Source organism: Pelophylax lessonae (assembly GCF_965119305.1).
Source record: "Pelophylax lessonae genome assembly, chromosome: 9".
In the NCBI taxonomy this organism is placed as follows: Eukaryota; Metazoa; Chordata; class Amphibia; order Anura; family Ranidae; genus Pelophylax; species Pelophylax lessonae.
The window spans coordinates 13,886,157-13,905,487 of record NC_138776.1 but is presented as its reverse complement, the minus strand read 5'-3'; the positions used below and the strand labels follow the sequence as shown (position 1 = coordinate 13,905,487).

At 44.1% G+C, this 19,331-nt stretch overlaps 1 protein-coding gene across 1 annotated transcript in view; it reads left to right on the top strand.

Annotated features, from left to right (window-relative positions):
• Nucleotides 1-649: 649 nt before the first annotated feature.
• Nucleotides 650-19,331, top strand: part of LOC309564615 (uncharacterized protein) — a 46,378-nt gene continuing 27,696 nt past the window's right edge. The window contains 2 exon segments of the mRNA XM_082269272.1: nt 650-1,129; nt 1,132-1,138. Of these exon segments, the coding sequence (XP_082125398.1) occupies nt 1,081-1,129; nt 1,132-1,138 (56 nt within the window). The 5' untranslated portion in view covers nt 650-1,080.

The following is a 19,331-nucleotide window of genomic DNA, read 5'->3' as shown; positions in this document are numbered from 1 at the left end:
ATTTTCCTTAATTTTGATCTAGTAAAAGGAGCCAGACGAATTTCGATCAAAGTTGAGGAAAACTTAAGGCCGGCCATAGACTGATCTGTTAAAAGGAAGCGGCTGATATTTGATCAGTCTGTTGCCGGCCTTAGATTTTCCTCAACTTTGATTTAGTAAAAGGAACCAGACGAATTTTGACCAGTCTGTGGCTGGCCTTGGATTTTCCTTCATTTTGATCTGGTAATAGGAACCAAACTAATTTCGATCAAAGTTGAGGAAAATCTAAGGCCGGCCATAGACTGATCGAAATTCAGCTGCTTCCTTTTAAAAGATCAGTCTATGGCCAGCCTTAAGATATTCCTTAACTGGTATCAAAGTTAAGAAAAACCTAAGGCCGCCCATCAACAGATCAAAATTTGACCACCTACCTTGATACGACTTTGAGTCCCTTGGACTCTAATGCCGCCTGAAAGTTGCACGACAATGGGGTCGCAGCAGTGTGAATGGGGCCCAATTCTCACGTTGGTGAGCTTAACACTACCCTCAAATAAACCCTCCAAACTGACATTTCATATATTCCCTTTTGTAAGAAAATTATTTTTTAGAAATGTTTTTTTGTAACTTTTTTTTTTTTCTTTTGATTCTCATGATGGGAGGGGTAAAAAAAAAAAGAAATCCCGGATTGTTGACATTTTTGGCAAATGTATTTTTCTCCTGTGAAATAGAGACCACTAATATCACCGATCTACCAGCATAGAGCTTAGCATGTGGTAGGAAACCTTTCTAGCCCGCTTGATTGTACAACTGATAACACTTTCAGGATCTAAATGTTTCTATGAAGGGCGGTTTGTCCCGGTTTTATTTTTTAAAAGTAAGGTTTTATCAGACTCCCATGTGTCAGGATGATCAGTGGGGGATATATTTGTACAGCAGTTTACAGCTGCTAGGAAGAAAAAAAAAAACAATTGTACAAAAAATAGTTTTGTTAGCATAAATTGTATCCTCTGCTTATTGGGTTGTCTGGGATCGCTTCTTTATTATTTTTTCTTTTGCTGTTGCTTTCAGTCTGAGATGTTAAAAACTTAGGAATTTCAACATATGTACACACTGCTTAAAAACCCTCAGGGACACTGTACTCACTACTCACTTAATTCAGGTACTTGTACTCTATTCTTAAACTTAGCAGTGACTTGTATTTTTTTAATTTTATTTCTGTTTTTTTTTTTTTTTGTTTTCCTTTTTTTGACGTGCTTGTAGCACATCCTTGATGAATGTCAAGTTTAAAAAAAAATTCACTTCAGGTATCCAGGTATAACTCAGCCAAACGGTTTATTAAAAAAAAAAAAAAGCTGCATATTTTACTCTTCAGCACACAGTGCCTCAGACACTTCGAGTGGCATTCTGTATACTCGGTTACTACTGACCAGATCGCATGGGGGGGTTCCTGTTTTAAATAAAGAAACTAATATTTACTTCAGTTGGTAAAAGGAAAATAAAAACTTGGGAAATTGGAAGTGCATTGTTTTTAGTTGGCACAATTTGTAAAAGTTTGCATCTGCCACTGTAAACTGCATTGTCCTGTTGTTGTACCTGTTGCCCATGTGCCGTGGTAGCAGCTATTAGGTAGTGTGAGCCAAAATACAGCCTGACCAATCACAGGGAAAAGTGACATCACTGTGACTCCCAGGTACAGAAGTGAATCTCTATTTATACTCAAAATGTGAACAGAATTTCGTTAATTGCCTCCCGCCCGGCCTATAGTGAACTGACGGCTGAGCGGGAACAGATCATATGACACCCTCCCAGTCCTGTGCCACCAGTGTGCTCTGGTGGCTGCGCTGTGGCTCAATCTGTTCTCTGCTTATCACTTCCCCAGAGTAGTACATTGTCACTGTGGTAGCACTTCCCCAGAGTAGCACGGTGTCCACTATGGTAACATTTCCCCAGAGTAGCACGGTGCCCACTATGGTAACATTTCCCCAGAGTAGCACGGTGTCCACTATGGTAACATTTCCCCAGAGTAGCACGGTGCCCACTATGGTAACATTTCCCCAGAGTAGCACGGTGCCCACTATGGTAACATTTCCCCAGAGTAGCACGGTGTCCACTATGGTAACATTTCCCCAGAGTAGCACGGTGTCCACTATGGTAACATTTCCCCAGAGTAGCACGGTGTCCACTATGGTAACATTTCCCCAGAGTAGCACGGTGTCCACTATGGTAACATTTCCCCAGAGTAGCACGGTGTCCACTGTGGTAACATTTCCCCAGAGTAGCACGGTGCCCACTATGGTAACATTTCCCCAGAGTAGCATGGTGCCCACTATGGTAACATTTCCCCAGAGTAGCACGGTGTCCACTATGGTAACATTTCCCCAGAGTAGCACGGTGTCCACTATGGTAACATTTCCCCAGATTAGCACGGTGTCCACTATGGTAACATTTCCCCAGAGTAGCACGGTGTCCACTATGGTGACAGTTCCCCAGAGTAGCACGGTGTCCACTATGGTGACAGTTCCCCAGAGTAGCACGGTGTCCACTATGGTGACAGTTCCCCAGAGTAGCACGGTGTCCACTATGGTGACAGTTCCCCAGAGTAGCACGGTGTCCACTATGGTGACAGTTCCCCAGAGTAGCACGGTGTCCACTATGGTGACAGTTCCGCAGAGTAGCACGGTGTCCACTATGGTGACAGTTCCGCAGAGTAGCACGGTGTCCACTATGGTGACAGTTCCGCAGAGTAGCACGGTGCCCACTATGGTGACAGTTCCGCAGAGTAGCACGGTGCCCACTATGGTGACAGTTCCGCAGAGTAGTACGGTGCCCACTATGGTGACTGTTCCGCAGAGTAGTACAATGTCACTGTGGTAACACTCCCTCAGAGTAGCAGTGTGCCACTGTGGTAACACTTCCCCTTGGTAGTACGGCATCCACTATGGTTACACTTCCCCAGAGTAGCACTGTGCCACTGTGCTTACACTTCCCCAGAGTAGCACTGTGCCACTGTGCTTACACTTCCCCAGATTAGCACTGTGCCACTCTTGATTAGTTAGGTTGACTATTGTTAATAGTGTGCAAAAAAATGGGCAACAGGTACACTTTAAAATGTGAAGCAGGATAATTTGTGATTTGGCTTTTTGTTCACAAATACAAAACTGCTATTTTATGACTCCGTTTTGTTTTTGTTTGTTTTAGTTTTCAAGTTGTAATAATTGGATAATTTGTGTTATTCAAAATGTTTCCACTATAACAGGAACCCCCTACACACCTATTGACCTCATTTCAATATACTGTTTACAGTTTGACAGAATTGTATAATTTAATATTCTCTTGTACTGTAGTTTATATTTATTTAGATTTTTTTTTTGTACCGTGTGATTTAAAACTTTTTTTTTTTTTTTTTTTGTTCTTGCTATGATCAATGTCTTATGTAGTAGAGCACTTATGATCACAATTTTTTTTTCTTTTTTTTTTTTTTTTTTTGATTGCACTACATAATTATTTTTTTAATGCAGTTCTGATTTTGACTGGACTAAATAAGATATGTCTTATTGTATGTAATAAGTACTTTTAAATTTTCAAAAAAAAAAAAAAAAAAAATCCATGTGGTTTCTTTTTATTAAATTTCTTTGGCATTGTATGTTGAAAGCGCTGATTCTGTCGTCGTGCATGTGTAAAAAAAAAAAAATTTAATGGTTCCATTGTATTATTTGACCATGTCATTTAAAAAAAAAAAAACAAAAACAAGAAAAAAAAATACATTCCCAGCTGTAATGTTGTGTATGGTAGTTCTCACTGGATGCTAGACTTTTCAAAACCACTATTCTTCTAATAAATTTGTTGTGAAAAAATGACTTATTTTGCATTTATGTGTATATCTATTTTGTATTAAAAAGTATATTAAGGTATCATCATTTATCCAAACTTATGATCTGGAACTAAGGAAATACAGTCGATTTCTTATGGAATATTGGAGATCAGTTGCTAGATTAGTCTGTCATACATCATTTTGCAACATATTTTTTGTTTTTTTATTTTATTTTTTTTTTTTTCGAACCACTGTCTAGAAAATGAATACAATTCTCACACTACAGAAGGCTGAATTCAAAGACACCCCAAAAATATTAGTTAAAAAAAATTATGCAGCAGGCTAGTCCGTGGTGCTGAAATTTCATTGCAGGACCTCAGAATGGTCCTCAGTAGTTTGTATGGCCCCCACGTGCTTGTATGCATGCCTGACAAGGTCTGGGCATGCTCCTAATGAGACGATGGATGGTGTCCCAGATCTGGACCAGGGCTTCACTGAGCGCCTAACCAGACTGAAGTGCAACCTGGCGACGTTGAATGGACCGAATCATAATGTCCCAGAGGTGTTCTATTGGATTTAGGTCGGGTGAGCGTGGGGGCCATTCAATTCCTTCATCCTCCAGGAACTGGCTGCATACTCTCTCTCCACATGAGGCCGGGCATTGTCATGCACCAGGAGGAACCCAGGACCCACTGCACCAGTGTAGGGTCTGACAATGGTTCCAAGGATTTCATCCCGATACCTAATGGCAGTCAGGGTGCCATTGTGTAGCCTGTAGAGGTCTGTGCGTCCCTCCATGGTTATGCCTCCCTAAACCATCACTGACCCACCACCAAACCTGTCATGCTGAACGATGTTACAGGCAGCATAAGGTTCTCAATGGCTTCTCCAGACCCTTTCACGTCTGTCACATGTGCTCAGGGTGAACCTGCTCTCATCTGTGAAAAGCACAGGGTGCCAGTGGTGGACCTTCCAATTCTGGTGTTCAATGGCAAATGCCAGTTGAGCTCCACAGTGCCGGGCAGTGAGCACAGGGCCCACTAGAGGACGTCGGGCCCTCAGGCCACCCTCATGAAGTCTTTTTCTGATTGTTTGGTCAGAGACATTCACACCAGTGAGCTGCTGGAGGTAATTTTTTATGGTTCTGGCAGTGCTCATCCTGTTCCTCCTTGCACAAAGGAGCAGATACCGGTCCTGCTGATGGGTTAAGGACCTTCTACGGCCCTGTCCAGCTCTCCTAGAGTAACTGCCTGTCTCCTGGAATCTCCTCCATGCTCTTGAGACTGTGCTGGGGGACACAGAAAACCTTTTGGCAATGACACGTATTGATGTGCCATCCTGGAGGAGTTGGACTTCCTGTGCAACCTCTATGGGGTCCAGGTATGGCCTCATGCTACCAGTAGTGACACTGACCCCAGCCAAATGCAAAACTAGAGAAAAACAGAAAAAAATGAGTAGGGGAAAAATAAATGTCAGTGGCCTTCACCTGTAAAACCATTCTCGTTTTGGAGGTTGTCTCATTGTTGCCCATCTAGCCCATTCACCTGTTGTTAATTTCATTAACACCAAAGCAGCTGAAACCGATTTAACAACCCCCTCTGCTACTTAACTGTTAAATTACTTAACATATAAATATCCCAGGAGTTTCATTGACTTGATGCTATACTCTAAACAAAAAAGTGTTCCATAATTTTTTTTGAGCAGTGCATTTACAGCGTATTCAGACCCCCTTCACTTTTTAAGTTATGTTGCAGCCGGATGCTACAGTTGTTTATATTCATTTTTTTTTCTCTCATTCATCTACACTCAGTGCCCCATAATGACAAAGTGAAACCATAATTTTAGAAATGTTTGGCAATTTATGAAAAAAAAAAAATGAATTCTTACATGTACCGAAGTATTCTGACCCTTTAGGGATTGTTCACACTTGGCTAAATTTCCAATGCTCAACAAATGCTCCTATAGTGTTACTCCGTACCTTAAGCCCCTTTGGCAGCCAATACAGCCTCAAGCCTTTTTTGGGTGTGACGCCACAAGCTTTGCACACCTGGATTGGGAGATTTTCCACTTTGCGAATCCTCTCATGCTCATTCATGTTGGACAGTGTCTGTCGGTGGCCTGCCGTTTTCAGGTCTCTTTAGAGAAGTTCAAAAGGGCTGAAGTCAGGACTCTGGCTGGACCACTCTAGGACATTCACAGAGTTGTCCCTAAGCCACGCCTGTGTTGTCTTGGCTGTGTGCTTAGAATCGTTGTCATGTTTGGAAGGTGAACCTTCAGCCCAGTCTGAGGCCCTGAGCAATGTGGAACAGGTTTTCATTGAGGATATCTCCGTTCTTTGCTCCATTTAGCTTTCCCTCAAGTCTGACCCCAGTCTCCCAGTCCCACCCCCACAGCATGGTGCTGCCACCGCCATGCTTCACTGTTGGGATGGTATTGGGTAGGTGATGAGTGGTGCTTGGTTTCCTCTAGACATAACGTTTACAACTGAGGCCAAACAGTTCAATCTGGGTTTGATCAAACCAGAGAATCTTGTTCCTCAGTCATAGTCCTTTAGGTGCTTTTTTGCAAACGCCAAGTTGGCTTTCATGTGTTTTGCACTGAGGAGAGGCTTCTGTCCAGCCACTTTGCCATAAAGCCCCAGATTGGTGGAGGGCTGCAGTGATGGTTGTCCTCTTGGAACTTTGTCCTGTCTCCACACAGGATCTCCAGAGCTCAGAGTGACCCTTAGGTTCTTGGTCACCCCCCCCCCCCCCCGATTGCTTGGTTTGGCCCAGGGGACCAGCTCATGGAAGAGTCCTGGTTGTGCCAAACTTCTTTCATTTAAGAAGTATGGAGGCCACTTTGCTCTTGGGAGCCTTCAGTTCATCAGAAAAAAATTGTAGGCTTCCCCAGATCTGTGCCTAACCTTAATCTCTGAGCTCTGCAGGCAGTTCCATTGACCTCATGGCTTTTGCTTTGATACAGTATGTATTGTCAGCTGTCAGACGTGTGCCTTTCCAAATCATGTCCAATCAATTTAATTTTACCACAGGTGGCCTTCAATCAAGGCGTATTAACATCTCAGCAAAAGACATATTCGTATATATGGTGGGGCTGCAACAGCAAACAATGGGGGTCACATCAAAATCTATACCAGGAGGTCATCAACCCAGGAAATGAAGACAAATAGAAAAAGAAGGTGGGTGATCAAGGGTGGCCTATCAGTATTAGTATAATCTTACAGGATACACCAGCAAACGTCGTATAGTATAAAAATTACATGAATTTTATTATACAAAAAATTGATATATCAACTTTTTTGTATAATGTATGTAATTTTTATATTTTACAATGTTTGCTGGTAAATCCTGTTAGATTATGCAAATACCGGTAGACCACCCTTGATCTTTTTTCTTTTTCTATTTGTCTCACAAACATCTCAACAATCAAGAGAAATGGGAGACACTTGAGAAATTTCAAAGGTTGCAATGGGTCTGAATACTTATTCCAATGTGAAATTTCAGTGTTTCCGTTTTAATAAATTCAGAAATTTTCTAAAATTCTGTTTTCACCTTTTGTTATTCTGGAGTACTGAGTGGGTACAGCCACTGATGTATGAGACATGTCTGTAGCAGTAAAAGGGTTAAAGGTCACATAATATGGCATCTAATCCATAGCAATCTTCGGAAGTTAGTGGTACTTGTGCGCAGGAGCAGATCACCGATCTCTACCAGCTCCCCGAGTACCTGGAGGAGACCAGTGGTGCATCCTGTGTGTTTTTTTTCGTTTTTTTTAATGGAAGAGAAGCCGCAGTGACGACATTGAATTATGGTTACGTTTGGATGTACACATACCCCATCAATGGTAACCACTTTTATATTAATAATAAAATATATATATATATATATATATATAATATACACACACCTACACAGTATCTCACAGAAGTGAGTACACCCCTCACATTTATGTAAATATTTTATTCTATCTTCTCATGTGACAACACTGAAGAAATGACACTTTGCTACAATGTAAAGTAGTGAGTGAACAGCTTGTATAACAGTGTAAATTTGCTGTCCCCTCAAAATAACTCAACACATAGCCATTAATGTCTAAACCGCTGGCAACAAGTGAGTACACCCCTAAGTGAAAATATACAAATTGGGTCCATCTAGCCATTTTCCCTCCCCGGTGTCATGTGACTCGTTAGTGTTACAAGGTCTCAGGTGTGAATGGGGAGCAGGTGTGTTAAATTTGGTGTTATCGCTCTCACTCTCTCATACTGGTCACTGGAGGTTCAACATGGCACCTCATGGCAAAGAACTCTCTGAGGATCTGAAAAAAAAGAATTGTTGCTCTACATAAAGATGGCCTAGGCCAGTGATGGCGAACCTTGGCATCCCAGATGTTTTGGAACTACATTTCCCATGATTCTCATGCACTCTGCAGTGTAGTTGAGCATCATGGGAAATGTAGTTCCATAACATCTGAGGAGCCAAGGTTCGCCATCACTGGCCTAGGCTATAAGAAGATTGCCAAGACCCTGAAACTGAGCTGCAGCACGGTGGCCAAGACCATACAGTGGTTTAACAGGGCAGGTTTCACTCAGAACAGGCCTCGCCATGGTTTACCAAAGAAGTTGAGTGCATGTGCTCAGCGTCATATCCAGAGGTTGTCTTTGAGAAATAGATGTATGAGTGCTGCCAGCATTGCTGCAGAGGTTGAAGGGGTGGGGGGGTCAGCCTGTCAGTGCTCTGACCATACGCCGCACACTGCATCAAATTAGTCTGCATGGCAGTTGTCCCAGAAGGAAGCCTCTTCTGAAGATGATTCACAAGAAAGCCCGCAAACTGTTTGCTGAAGACAAGCAGACTACGGACATGGATTACTGGAACCATGTCCTGTGGTCTGATGACACTTAAACTTATTTGGTTCAGATAGTGTCAAGCGTGTGTGGCGGCAACCAGGTGAGGAGTACAAAGACAAGTGTGTCTTGCCTACAGTCAAGCATGGTGGTGGGAGTGTCATGGTCTGGGGCTGCATGAGTGCTGCCGACACTGGGGAGCTACAGTTCATTGAGGGAACCATGAATGCCAACATGTACTGTGACATACTGAAGCAGAGCATGATCCCCTCCCTTCAGAGACTGGGCTGCAGGGCAGTATTCCAACATAATAACGACCCCAAACACACCTCCAAGCTGACCACTGCCTTGCTAAAGAAGCTGAGGGTAAAGGTGATGGACTGGCCAAGCATGTCTCCAGACCTAAACCCTATTGAGCATCTGTAGGACATCCTCAAACGGAAGGTGGAGGAGCGCAAGGTCTCTAACATCCACCAGCTCTGTGATGTCATCATGGAGGAGTGGAAGAGGATTCCAGTGGCAACCTGTGAAGCTCTGGTGAATTACATGCCCAAGGCGGTTAAGGCAGTGCTGGAAAATAATGGTGGCCACACAAAATATTGATACTTTGGGCCCAATTTGGACATTTTCACTTAGGGGTGTACTCACTTTTGTTGCCAGGGGCTTAGACATTAATGGCTGTGTGTTGAGTTATTTTGAGGGGACAGCAAATTTACACTGTTATACAAGCTGTACACTCACTACTTTACATTGTAGCAAAGTGTCATTTCTTCATTGTTGTCACATGAAAAGATAGAATAAAATATTTACAAAAATGTTAGGGGTGTACTCACTTTTTGAGATACTGTATACTTACACACACTGTATTGGGACGCCTGCCTTTACACGCTCATGAACTTTATTGACATCCCAGTCTTAGTCCGTAGGGTTCAATATTGAGTTGGCCCACCCTTTGCAGCTATAACAGATTCAGCTCTTCTGGGAAGGCCGTCCACAAGGTTTAGGAGTGTGTCTATGGGAATGTTTGACCATTCTTCCAGAAGCGCATTTGTGAGGTCAGACACTTATGTTGGATGAGAAGGCCTGGCTCGCAGAATCCACTCTAATTCATTCCAAAGGTGTTCTATCGGGTTGAGGTTAGGACTCTGTGCAGGCCAGTCAAGTTCCTCCACCCCAAACTCACTCATCCATGTCTTTATGGACCTTGCTGTGTGCATATGTGTGTGTGTATATGTGTGTGTATATACATACATACACACATGATAGATAGATATATATATATACACACACACACTTTTTTACAATCTATTGTAATCTATACATTAGATTGGTATCCAGTAGTAGAATCAGGTCATATTGGACTAGAAATACAGATAATGCTAGAGGAATTTTCTAAATGTTTCCATGTAAAAGAACCACAGGGGGACCTTTTTTCTTGGAGAGGCCCCAGTGACTGGTTTATTTATATAGTATTTTGTTGCTGTGGAGATTCCAGTGTTTATCTGTAGGCACCGGGTCTATATGCGCTTACGTGTCCTGCTGAGTTTCATTCCATATTTCCTTAAAGTAGATCTAAACCCCAGATAGAAGACATTTGTTTCGCTTCCGTTTTATCATTAACAATTCTTGAGTGTTTTTCTTTTTGAAATTACTGATTTTTTTTAAATCTTTTTAAGTTTTTAGTTTTTTTTTTTTTTTTTGCTAATTCCCCCTTATGCTAAATGTTTGCTGTCCAGTAACAGCTGCATGACCTATCGGAGCAGGCTTCCCAATGAGGACAAAAGTGTAACGGGCATGTGCAATGTGTTGGCATGGTCACCTATAGTCCCCACTGAAAGCACAGCTGACAAGGTGACCAACCTAAGAGAGAGAGAGAACTGGGAAGTGAAGGCAAAGCTTTGTCACCCTATAAGTAGCTGATGGAGATCTTTATGGCAGAATGAGCAGGTATTTTGAAGTGGACCTGTGTCTAGACTCTATGGATAATAAAGTTTCCCTGCTGTCCTAAATGCGGGGAAAACCACCTGCTGTTTCCGTCCCTCTGTTGTAAACCTTAACCCCTTCATAATGGGACAGTTTTCCTTTGATAATTAAAAAAAAAAATAGACATCCATTACCATTTACCACCAAATGAAAGCCCAATTTGTCTTGAAAAAAACCGCGGTACAATCCACCCAGATACACACACAGTAGCAGTGATATGTCTGGTTTTACTAACACATGTCAAAGTGGCGTGCTTACGCATTAACCACTTTAATACAGGGCACTTCCCTCCCTTCCCGCCCAGGCCAATTTTCCCCTTTTAGCGCTGTTGCATTTTGAATGACAATTGCGCGGTCATGCAACACTGTACCTACACCAAATTTATGTCATTTTCCCCCCACAAATAGAGCTTTCTTTCGGTGGTATTTGATAATCTGTGCGATTTTTACTTTTTGCTAAACAAATAAAAAAAGACCGAAAAGTTTAAAAAAAAAAAAAAAAAAATTTTGTTTATGTTATACAATTTTGTAAATAAATAATTTTTTTCCTGCACTGATGAGCACTGATGAGACTGCACTGACAGGCACTGATGAGGAGGCACTGATGGGGTGGCACTGATGGGGTGGCACTGATAGGCGGCACTGATAGGCGGCACTGATATGCGGCACTGATAGGCACTGATATGTGGCACTGATAGGTAGCACTGATATGCAGCATTGGTGGGCACTGATAGGCGGCACTGCTGGGCACTGATAGGCGGCATTGATGGGCACTGATAGGTGGCACTGACGGGCACTGATAGGTGGCACTGACGGGCACTAATGGGCACTGATAGGCGGCACTGGTGGGCACTGATGGGCGGCACTGATCGGCACTGACGGGCGGCACTGATGGGCACTAATGGGCACTGATAGGCGGCACCGGTGGGCAATAATGGGCACTGGTGGGCGACACTTAAGGATGGCAATGATGGGCACTTGTGGGCAGCACTGATAGGGAGGGCACTGGTGGGCAGCACTGATGGGGTGGGCAATGGGGGGCTCCCTGAGCCCTGATTGCCATCCCTGGTGGCCATAGTGGGCATCCCTGGGGTCATAGTGGGCATCCCTGGGGTCATAGCGGGCATCCCTGGTGGATCTAGTGGCATCCCCCCCCCCGAGGGTCTGCACTGGTAATCAATGATCTGATTACAAGTGCCGACCCCCCCCCTGTCAGGGGAGCCGCCGATCGGCGCTCCTTTACTCGTGCCTGTCAGGCACGAACTAAGGAAAGCCGATCAACGGCTGTTCCTATTTACTATGTGACCAGCCGTGATTGGACACGGCTGATCACATGGTAAAGAGCCTCCGTCAGAGGCTCTTTACCGAGATCGGAGATGCAGGGTGTCAGACTGACACCTCGCATCACCGATCGCCGCTCTGCGCGCCCCCGGGGGGCGCCCAGAGCGGAGTTATCCTGCCGCCGTCATATGACGTCCGGTCAGGATAACTCAACCACATTCCCGCCGTCATTTGCCTATAGGGCGGGCGGGAAGTGGTTAATCTTTGTTTTACCCTTAGGTGCGAAGGGGTTAAAGCTGGATTTCTCCAGTGCGTGTCATTAAGGGATGCAGGACCAGATTGTGGAAGGACTTATTGACCAAATAGCACACTTACAAAGAATCTGGGTCCAGCAAGAGGGAAGAAGCTGTGTCACTTTGAGTTGCACTGGAAGCAGATGCCTACAACTCTGGAGAGACTGAGCCCCCGGATGGATGGAAAACCAGCGGTGTCCCGGCCTCCACTCGAGCACCTTATTCCAGTACTGTGAAGGGTAGAGCTACTACACGTTTCTGGGGCTCTGCCCTGTTTGTCAAGCTGCTTGTTTTCCATCCATCTGGTGGGCTCGGTCTCAGCATTGCTCCTGGGTCAACTCTGATACATCATCTTCTCTCTTGTCCTCAAGCTTAACTCCAGGTTGTTTCTATGTAAGTGTGCTATTTGTTGGGTTTACTCGTCTTGCATGTCAATGGAGTGCTCTGTCCTGGATCCTTGATGGGACTGGTTTTCTGTGCTTGATCTGTTTTTTTCTCTAATATTTGGACGTCCTCTGCACTGAACATTCTGAGTGCTGGATTTTTTCATCTGCACTGAACATTCTGAGTGCTGGATTTTTTCTATGTACGGAAGTATATAGAGAGTGTACGAATACAGGTCAATAAAGGCCTGTATTAAACTTGTTATAAATATGTAAATACTCTAATGTCTATAGCACATGTGTGAAACACTAGGCCCTCCAGGGCTTTTTTCAATTTTTTCATTACTTTGTTCCTCCGGCTTTAGCTCTCTATTCCCAGCTCATGGCTGTCACTTTTAAACACAGAGGCTTGCTGTGTTTACAAGGACATCACTCCTCTCGGCGGCTCTCACAGACCCCCCACCTGCCCTGTACACAGTCATGGCAGGGACAGATGCCAACCAATGTTCTCCCTACCAGTGAGAATGGAAGAGCCGCTTACATTGCCAGGAGGTACTAGAGCCAAGCTGGGTAGGTAAGACTTGAATCTTTTGGGGGATGAGGCCTGTGGAGGGAGATGTGTGCAAACATCAGAGCCAAGTAGGAGGGGTGTAAGTGAGATGTTGATAAGTTTGTGAAAGGAAGCTGAATCATGCACATCCCTAAACCTTTCACTCTTTGTATGTGGTCTATGTAGTCTTGCACCCTGTACACAATGCACCCCTGAACTCTGCACTCTGTACATACAGTATTGTACTCCTGATCTCTGCACCCTGTATGTAGCGCACTACTGAATTATGTACCTAGCATACTCAACCCTGTACACAATGCACCCCTGAACTCTGCACTCTGTACGTAGTGCACTCCTGATATCTGTGCTCTGTACGTAGCGCACTCCTGAACTCTGTACGTAGCATACTCCTCAACCCCGCACTCTGTACACAATGCACTCCTGAACTCTGCGCTCTGTATATAGCGCACTCCTGATCTCTGCGTTCTGTAGCACACCCCTGATCTCTGTACATAGCACACCCCTAAACCCTGCATCTATTGTCCTGGCGGTTCTGGAGGTACCTGGCCTTCTAAGGTGGGCAGAACAGTTCGTCCCAGCCTTTTCCGCAGTACACATTTCCGGGGTGGAGAACTGGCAGGCGGATTACCTCGGTCGTCAGGCGTTGGACCAAGGGGAGTGGTCCCTTCATCCGGAGGTGTTTCATCAGTTGTGTCTCCAGTGGGGCACCACCAAGGTGGATCGGTTGGCGTCTCTGCTCAACGGAAAGGTGCAGAGGTTTGTGGCTTGGTCAAGGGCCCTTCTGGCGATCGCCAGACGTTCTGGTGGCCCCGTGGGGGTCAGTATCATCAGATTTTATGCCTTCCCTCCTCTCAAACTTCTGCCAAGACATCTACGCATAATCGAGGCAGAAGGGAATCCGGTCATCTTAAAGGCTCCGGACTGGGCTCGGTACACTGTTCTGGTGCGGCTGGTCACCAATGTTCCTTGGAAGCTTCCTCTTAGGGAGGATCTGTTGTCCCAATGACTGATCTGCCATCCTGCTTTACAGTCGCTGGCTTTGACGGCTTAGCTGTTGAACGTCAGGTACTGAAGTTTAGAGGTTTATTTGAGTCAGTGATTCCTACACTTTTAAAAGCTAGGAAATCTACTTCTAGGAAGATCTTCCATCATACGTGGAAGACACGTGGTGTGAGTCTCTTGGGGTTCATCCTCGCTCCTTCTCGGTGGCTCAGATCTTGACCTTCATTCAATGGGGGGTTGAACAGAATTTGCCCTTCAGTACCATCAAGGGCCAGGTGTCGGCTTTTCGGTCTTCTTCCAACGACTTTTAGCCACGCAGTCCCTGGTGCGTACCTGTCTTCAGGTTGTCCGACACCGCCTTGGGACCTCAATTTGGTGCTCTGTCTTCCAGAAGCCTCCCTTTGAGAATCTTCGGGAGATTCCCCTGCTTACGCTGTCCCAGAAGGTGGCCTTTTTGGTTGCTATCACCTCTTTATGGAGGGTATCGGAACTGGCGGCGTAATCCTGTCGTTCACCTTACCTGGTGATTCACAGAGATGAGGTGGTTCTTCGTCCTTGTCCTTCCAAAGGTTGTCTCTAAATTAATTTGAACGAAGACATTGTGTTGCCTTCCCTGTGTCCCAGGCCTAAACATCTGAAGCATATTGTCTTGCATGCCTTATATGTGGTCTGGGCAATTGGGTTGTACCTTGTAGCTACAGAGTCTTTCAGGTAGTCAGATTCTTTATGCTCACAGATGGGCCTCCTAAAGGGTTGTCCGCTTCCTCTGTGACCATTTCCAGATGGATCAGACAAACAGTTATTCAAACCTATTCCATCAAGTGTCAGGTTCCTCCTTTCCCTGTTAAGGCCCACTCTACTTGGGTGCTTAGTGCACGCTGGGCTTTCTGTCACCAGGCGTCAGTGACTTAGGTTTGTAAGGCGGCCACTTGGTCGTCGGTGCACAGTTTCACAAAGTTTTATAAAGTGGATGTGTTGGCATCTGCGGATGCTTCTTTTGGCTGCAAGGTTTTGCAGGCTGCTGTTGAGGACCTGGTCCTCTTCAAGGTTGTATTGATTTTTCAGGTGGGCTCCAGTTGTTTTTGGTTAAGCCTCTGTTGCCTGGTTGGCTACTGTTTAGCCTTGGGAATTTTTTTGCTGTTCCCACCCCTCATGTTTAACACTGCTTTGGGACATACCAACGGTTCTGAAGATCTGAAGCTGTGTCCGTCAATGAACAAAAGAGAAAATGGGATTTTTGACTTACCATAAAATCAATTTACCGACCCCTCTGAAGTTGTAATTCTTCTGACACTGCTTGTAACAAACCTGAGTACCTATAGCAGGGAGAGGGAGTATACCCCCGGGACTGCCCATGGGACTTTTTTTTTTTTTTCTTCCTAGTGTTTTTGTAGGGGGCAGTATAACCCAACGATTATAAAGAGCTGAAGCTGTGTCCATCAAACATCAGAGAAATGGATTTTACGGTAAGTCAAAAATCCCATTTTTGTTGTCTGCCTTAAAGGTGAAGTATGGGTATAAAAGAAAAAAGAAAAAACCTCCATATTTAAGTTTATGCTGTCCCACATCGGCTCTTAAAGTGACACTAAACAAACATCAAAAAAATCCATAAATGGTGTATTACGTGATGTTCATACTCACTCCCTCTTATTCTAAGACACAGGCTGGAGGGGCGTGACACAGCCTGTGCCTGGCAGAAGCGAGCCATACTGGCGATCAGCAGTGTTTGGTTGCTCGGTTCTCAGCCATAGAGCCGGCGGGGGACAGATGCGTCCACCTAGGTAATCATGATTTAAAAAAAAAAAATAAAAAATTTCCATACTTCTTTTAAAGTGTCATTAACCCACTACATAAAAAAACGATGAATAAATGGTGTATTCCATGCTGTTCATACTCACTCAGTCACTATGAGATTCCTTTTCTGTATTCTTCAAAAAACCTGGTTGATCCTGCTGCGCTCTCTCTCCCCCTCCTGTCCATGTCCCCAATTCAGCTAGGGATTTTGCAGAGTAGTGTTGGCAACTCTGCACGTACTCAGTTTTTAGTGAATTTCTATGCTGAGCATTTCCTCCTTTATCACATCTGAACAACCCATGTGACTATAGAGTCGCACATGTGGGCGTATACACAGTGGTAAATGACAGCTCAGTCCCTCCCTCCTCCTCCATGCCTACTAGCTAGCTAAACATAATAGGGGCGGGATATAACATGTAGATTGATGGAGGCTTCACCTCCCTCTTATTCTAAGAGACAGAATGGAGGGGCGTGACAGTCTGTGACTGGCTCCAATCCACCCACACCATGTTATTGCCAAAAAATAGATTTGATTTCGAATATATATTTATATGACAATTTAAAACCGTTTATTGATCTTATTTATTTTTACTCTGTATTCCAAAGGCTGTTGTTCAAAAACAAAAACGGGTGACCAGCAGCAGAGCGCTAGAAGCTCCTCCTGCTTATGTTTCCCTGCAGACAGGCTGGGAGAGAGCTGGGTCATGTGACTGCTGGATATCGGCTAGGAAAAAGGTACTTGGGTGTTTTTTTTTTTTTTTTTGTTTTGTTTTTTTTTTTTTTATTAAAATAATTTCAGTGCGGTCATCCACCAGGGACAATGTAAATTAAATAGTTTGTGTTTAGTATCACTTTAAAACTGAGTGATCACATGACCACTGTTCGCTTGAAGCGGAGAGCAGTGACTGTCAGTCACCTCTTTCTGCTCTGCTTCTCCAGAGCTCACTGAACAGGGGGTGGGAGCAAATGGCTGCAGCTCTCAGCCTCGTGCTGAGAATAGCAGCCAGCTGTTAATCAGACAGCTAGGAGGATCTTGACAAAATTGGGGTACTTCCAGAGCCTGGAGCAGCTCTGCCACATCAGCTGACACAGAGAAAGATGTACACTGCTCAGGCAGTTGGAACTTCACAGCCAGCCATGGGTGCAGGACCTTGGATCGTTACCGCAAACAGGATACAAGAGAAATGGCCGCAGACCAAGCGATGGCTCACGATGAAAGGCTTTATTGAACAAGTGTGCAAGGTACAGCAAAATGAATGGTAGACATGTTTCACACGACTCACAGCGTGCTTGTTCACTACCTTTTCAACAGAAGATCCAATTTAAATATGTGAGCTACAGATGTGTCCACTCGCTTAATTGGAAAGTCTGTTGCTTCCATTCTGCTACATCAAACAATCAAATAAAAGCAACATAGCATTTGACAATACATATAGTGAACAAGCACGCTGAGTCATGAGAAACCTGTCTACCATCCATTTTGCTGTACCTTGCATCCTTGTTCAATAAAGCCTTTCATCGTGAGCCATCGCTTGGTGTGCGGCCATTTCTCTTGTACATCAGCTGACAGTGAGCAATAGCCCACTATAAGCGGACTCTGGGTCAAAGAAGGACAAAAGTAAGTGCATGCTGGTGTCCCACAAGAGAAATATGGCCAAAAAAGCTTTGGTCATACTTTTCTTTTAAGTAATTAATACGAGATCATAGCTACATTAGCATCCAAGAGCTTTGGTATCAATTTTTTTCATTTATCTGGTACAAGCAATTTGGGTGGCTGTTGGGCTTCCTCATCACTTGTATGGGCCTTGGAAAGTTTGGTTGTTCTACCTACGAGCCTGGGACCAGCAGTGGCGGGTGTCTGACGGTAGATTGGAAGGGAGATCAGTGAACATCCAGTGAATGAAGTCAGGAGCGGTGAGGATGTTTTCACTTCTGTTTCAGGATTATCCTTCCTCTCCTGCTGCTTTACCCAGAGAAGAAGCTGGTGAAGGCGCACCAGCTTAGTGTGTTATCTTTAGAACAGTTTATTGTAAACATACGTACACATTATACTCACAAGGGGAACACAAAAAAACGCTTACGTGTTTCAGGGTGTTCCCCCTTCATCTGAGCTCTGATGAAGGGGGAACATCCTGAAAAGCGTTTTCTTGGAGGTCCACATCCTTCCAAAGCCTGCGGTAGCAGATGACGCCCAGTGGAGAACCTCGGTGGTCCCATATTGCTTATACTTGCCCATGTTTCACAATTGTCTTGAGAGTATAATGTGTACGTATGTTTACAATAAACTGTTTTCAAGATAATGCGCTAGGCTGGTGCGCCCTCTGTCCATTCCTTTTGCAGAATCTGTTTGGGTTACCACGACCCGTTGAGAGTGGCAGCACAGCCGGAATAACTTCAAACAGACCCAAATCACATTTTTTGGGATACTAGCCGCAAGGCCACCCCTCAAGCGCAGGAGTCAATTGCTTTTTGTAAGAAGCTGGTAAAGCCTGATCTGTGCTGGGTCAGCTCCACCAGGATCTGCAGGTGATCTTAGAGGTCTAGTTAGACCCCCTAAGCTCTCCATAAAGACCTTCTCCTTCATTTTGCTATTATATAGGGGGCGTGTTAGCCCCCTATGTTTAAGTATTTATTTAAAAAAAAAAAAAAAAAAAGGTAATAAAATTAAAGTAAAATAATATTGCAGTAGTTTTTAAAGCCCCTCCATGCCCCCACATACAGTACATGCTCATAAAACGCAAGCACGCAGGGTGCGCTTACGTACAGAGACTAAGTCTGTGCAACACATTACAAATCGGCCTGGGCCATCATACATTTTGGGCCATCATACAGTTTGTAACTCTAAATGGATAAGCGGTAAAAGCTGGTAAAGCATCACCGACGGCAATTTTTTAAGTCTTTTTTTTTTTTTTTTTTTGACATTTCACATGCATGCACAATTTTGCATTCTCAGTGTCTATTTATCTGAGGCAACCCCACCTTTTAAATTTTACCCCAAGAGTATGGTGTTTTGTGTGCAATACAATTCTTTTTAGTGTATTTTTTTTTTCCTAAAATGTAAACTTGATTAAATATTTCCTTAAAATTTTTGTGCAATGTACAAAAAAAAAAACTGGCACCATTTTTTTTTATTTTTATTTACAGGGGTTTAAAATTGTGCGAGGGTTAAAAATTTTTAATTTTAATAGGCAAAAACTTAAATTGCGTTGGTCCTGAAACAGGTTATGTGTTTATTGATTTATTGATCGAGTTAAGATTTAAGATCAGCTTTTTATGCACTATGCCAGGGTTGCGCCTTTTGGACTTAAAGAGAATCCGCATTCAATGGAACTCTAGGGTTCCTAGAGGTTGCTAATGGCGCTTTTCCACTGCATGGAACCGAACGGTTCGGC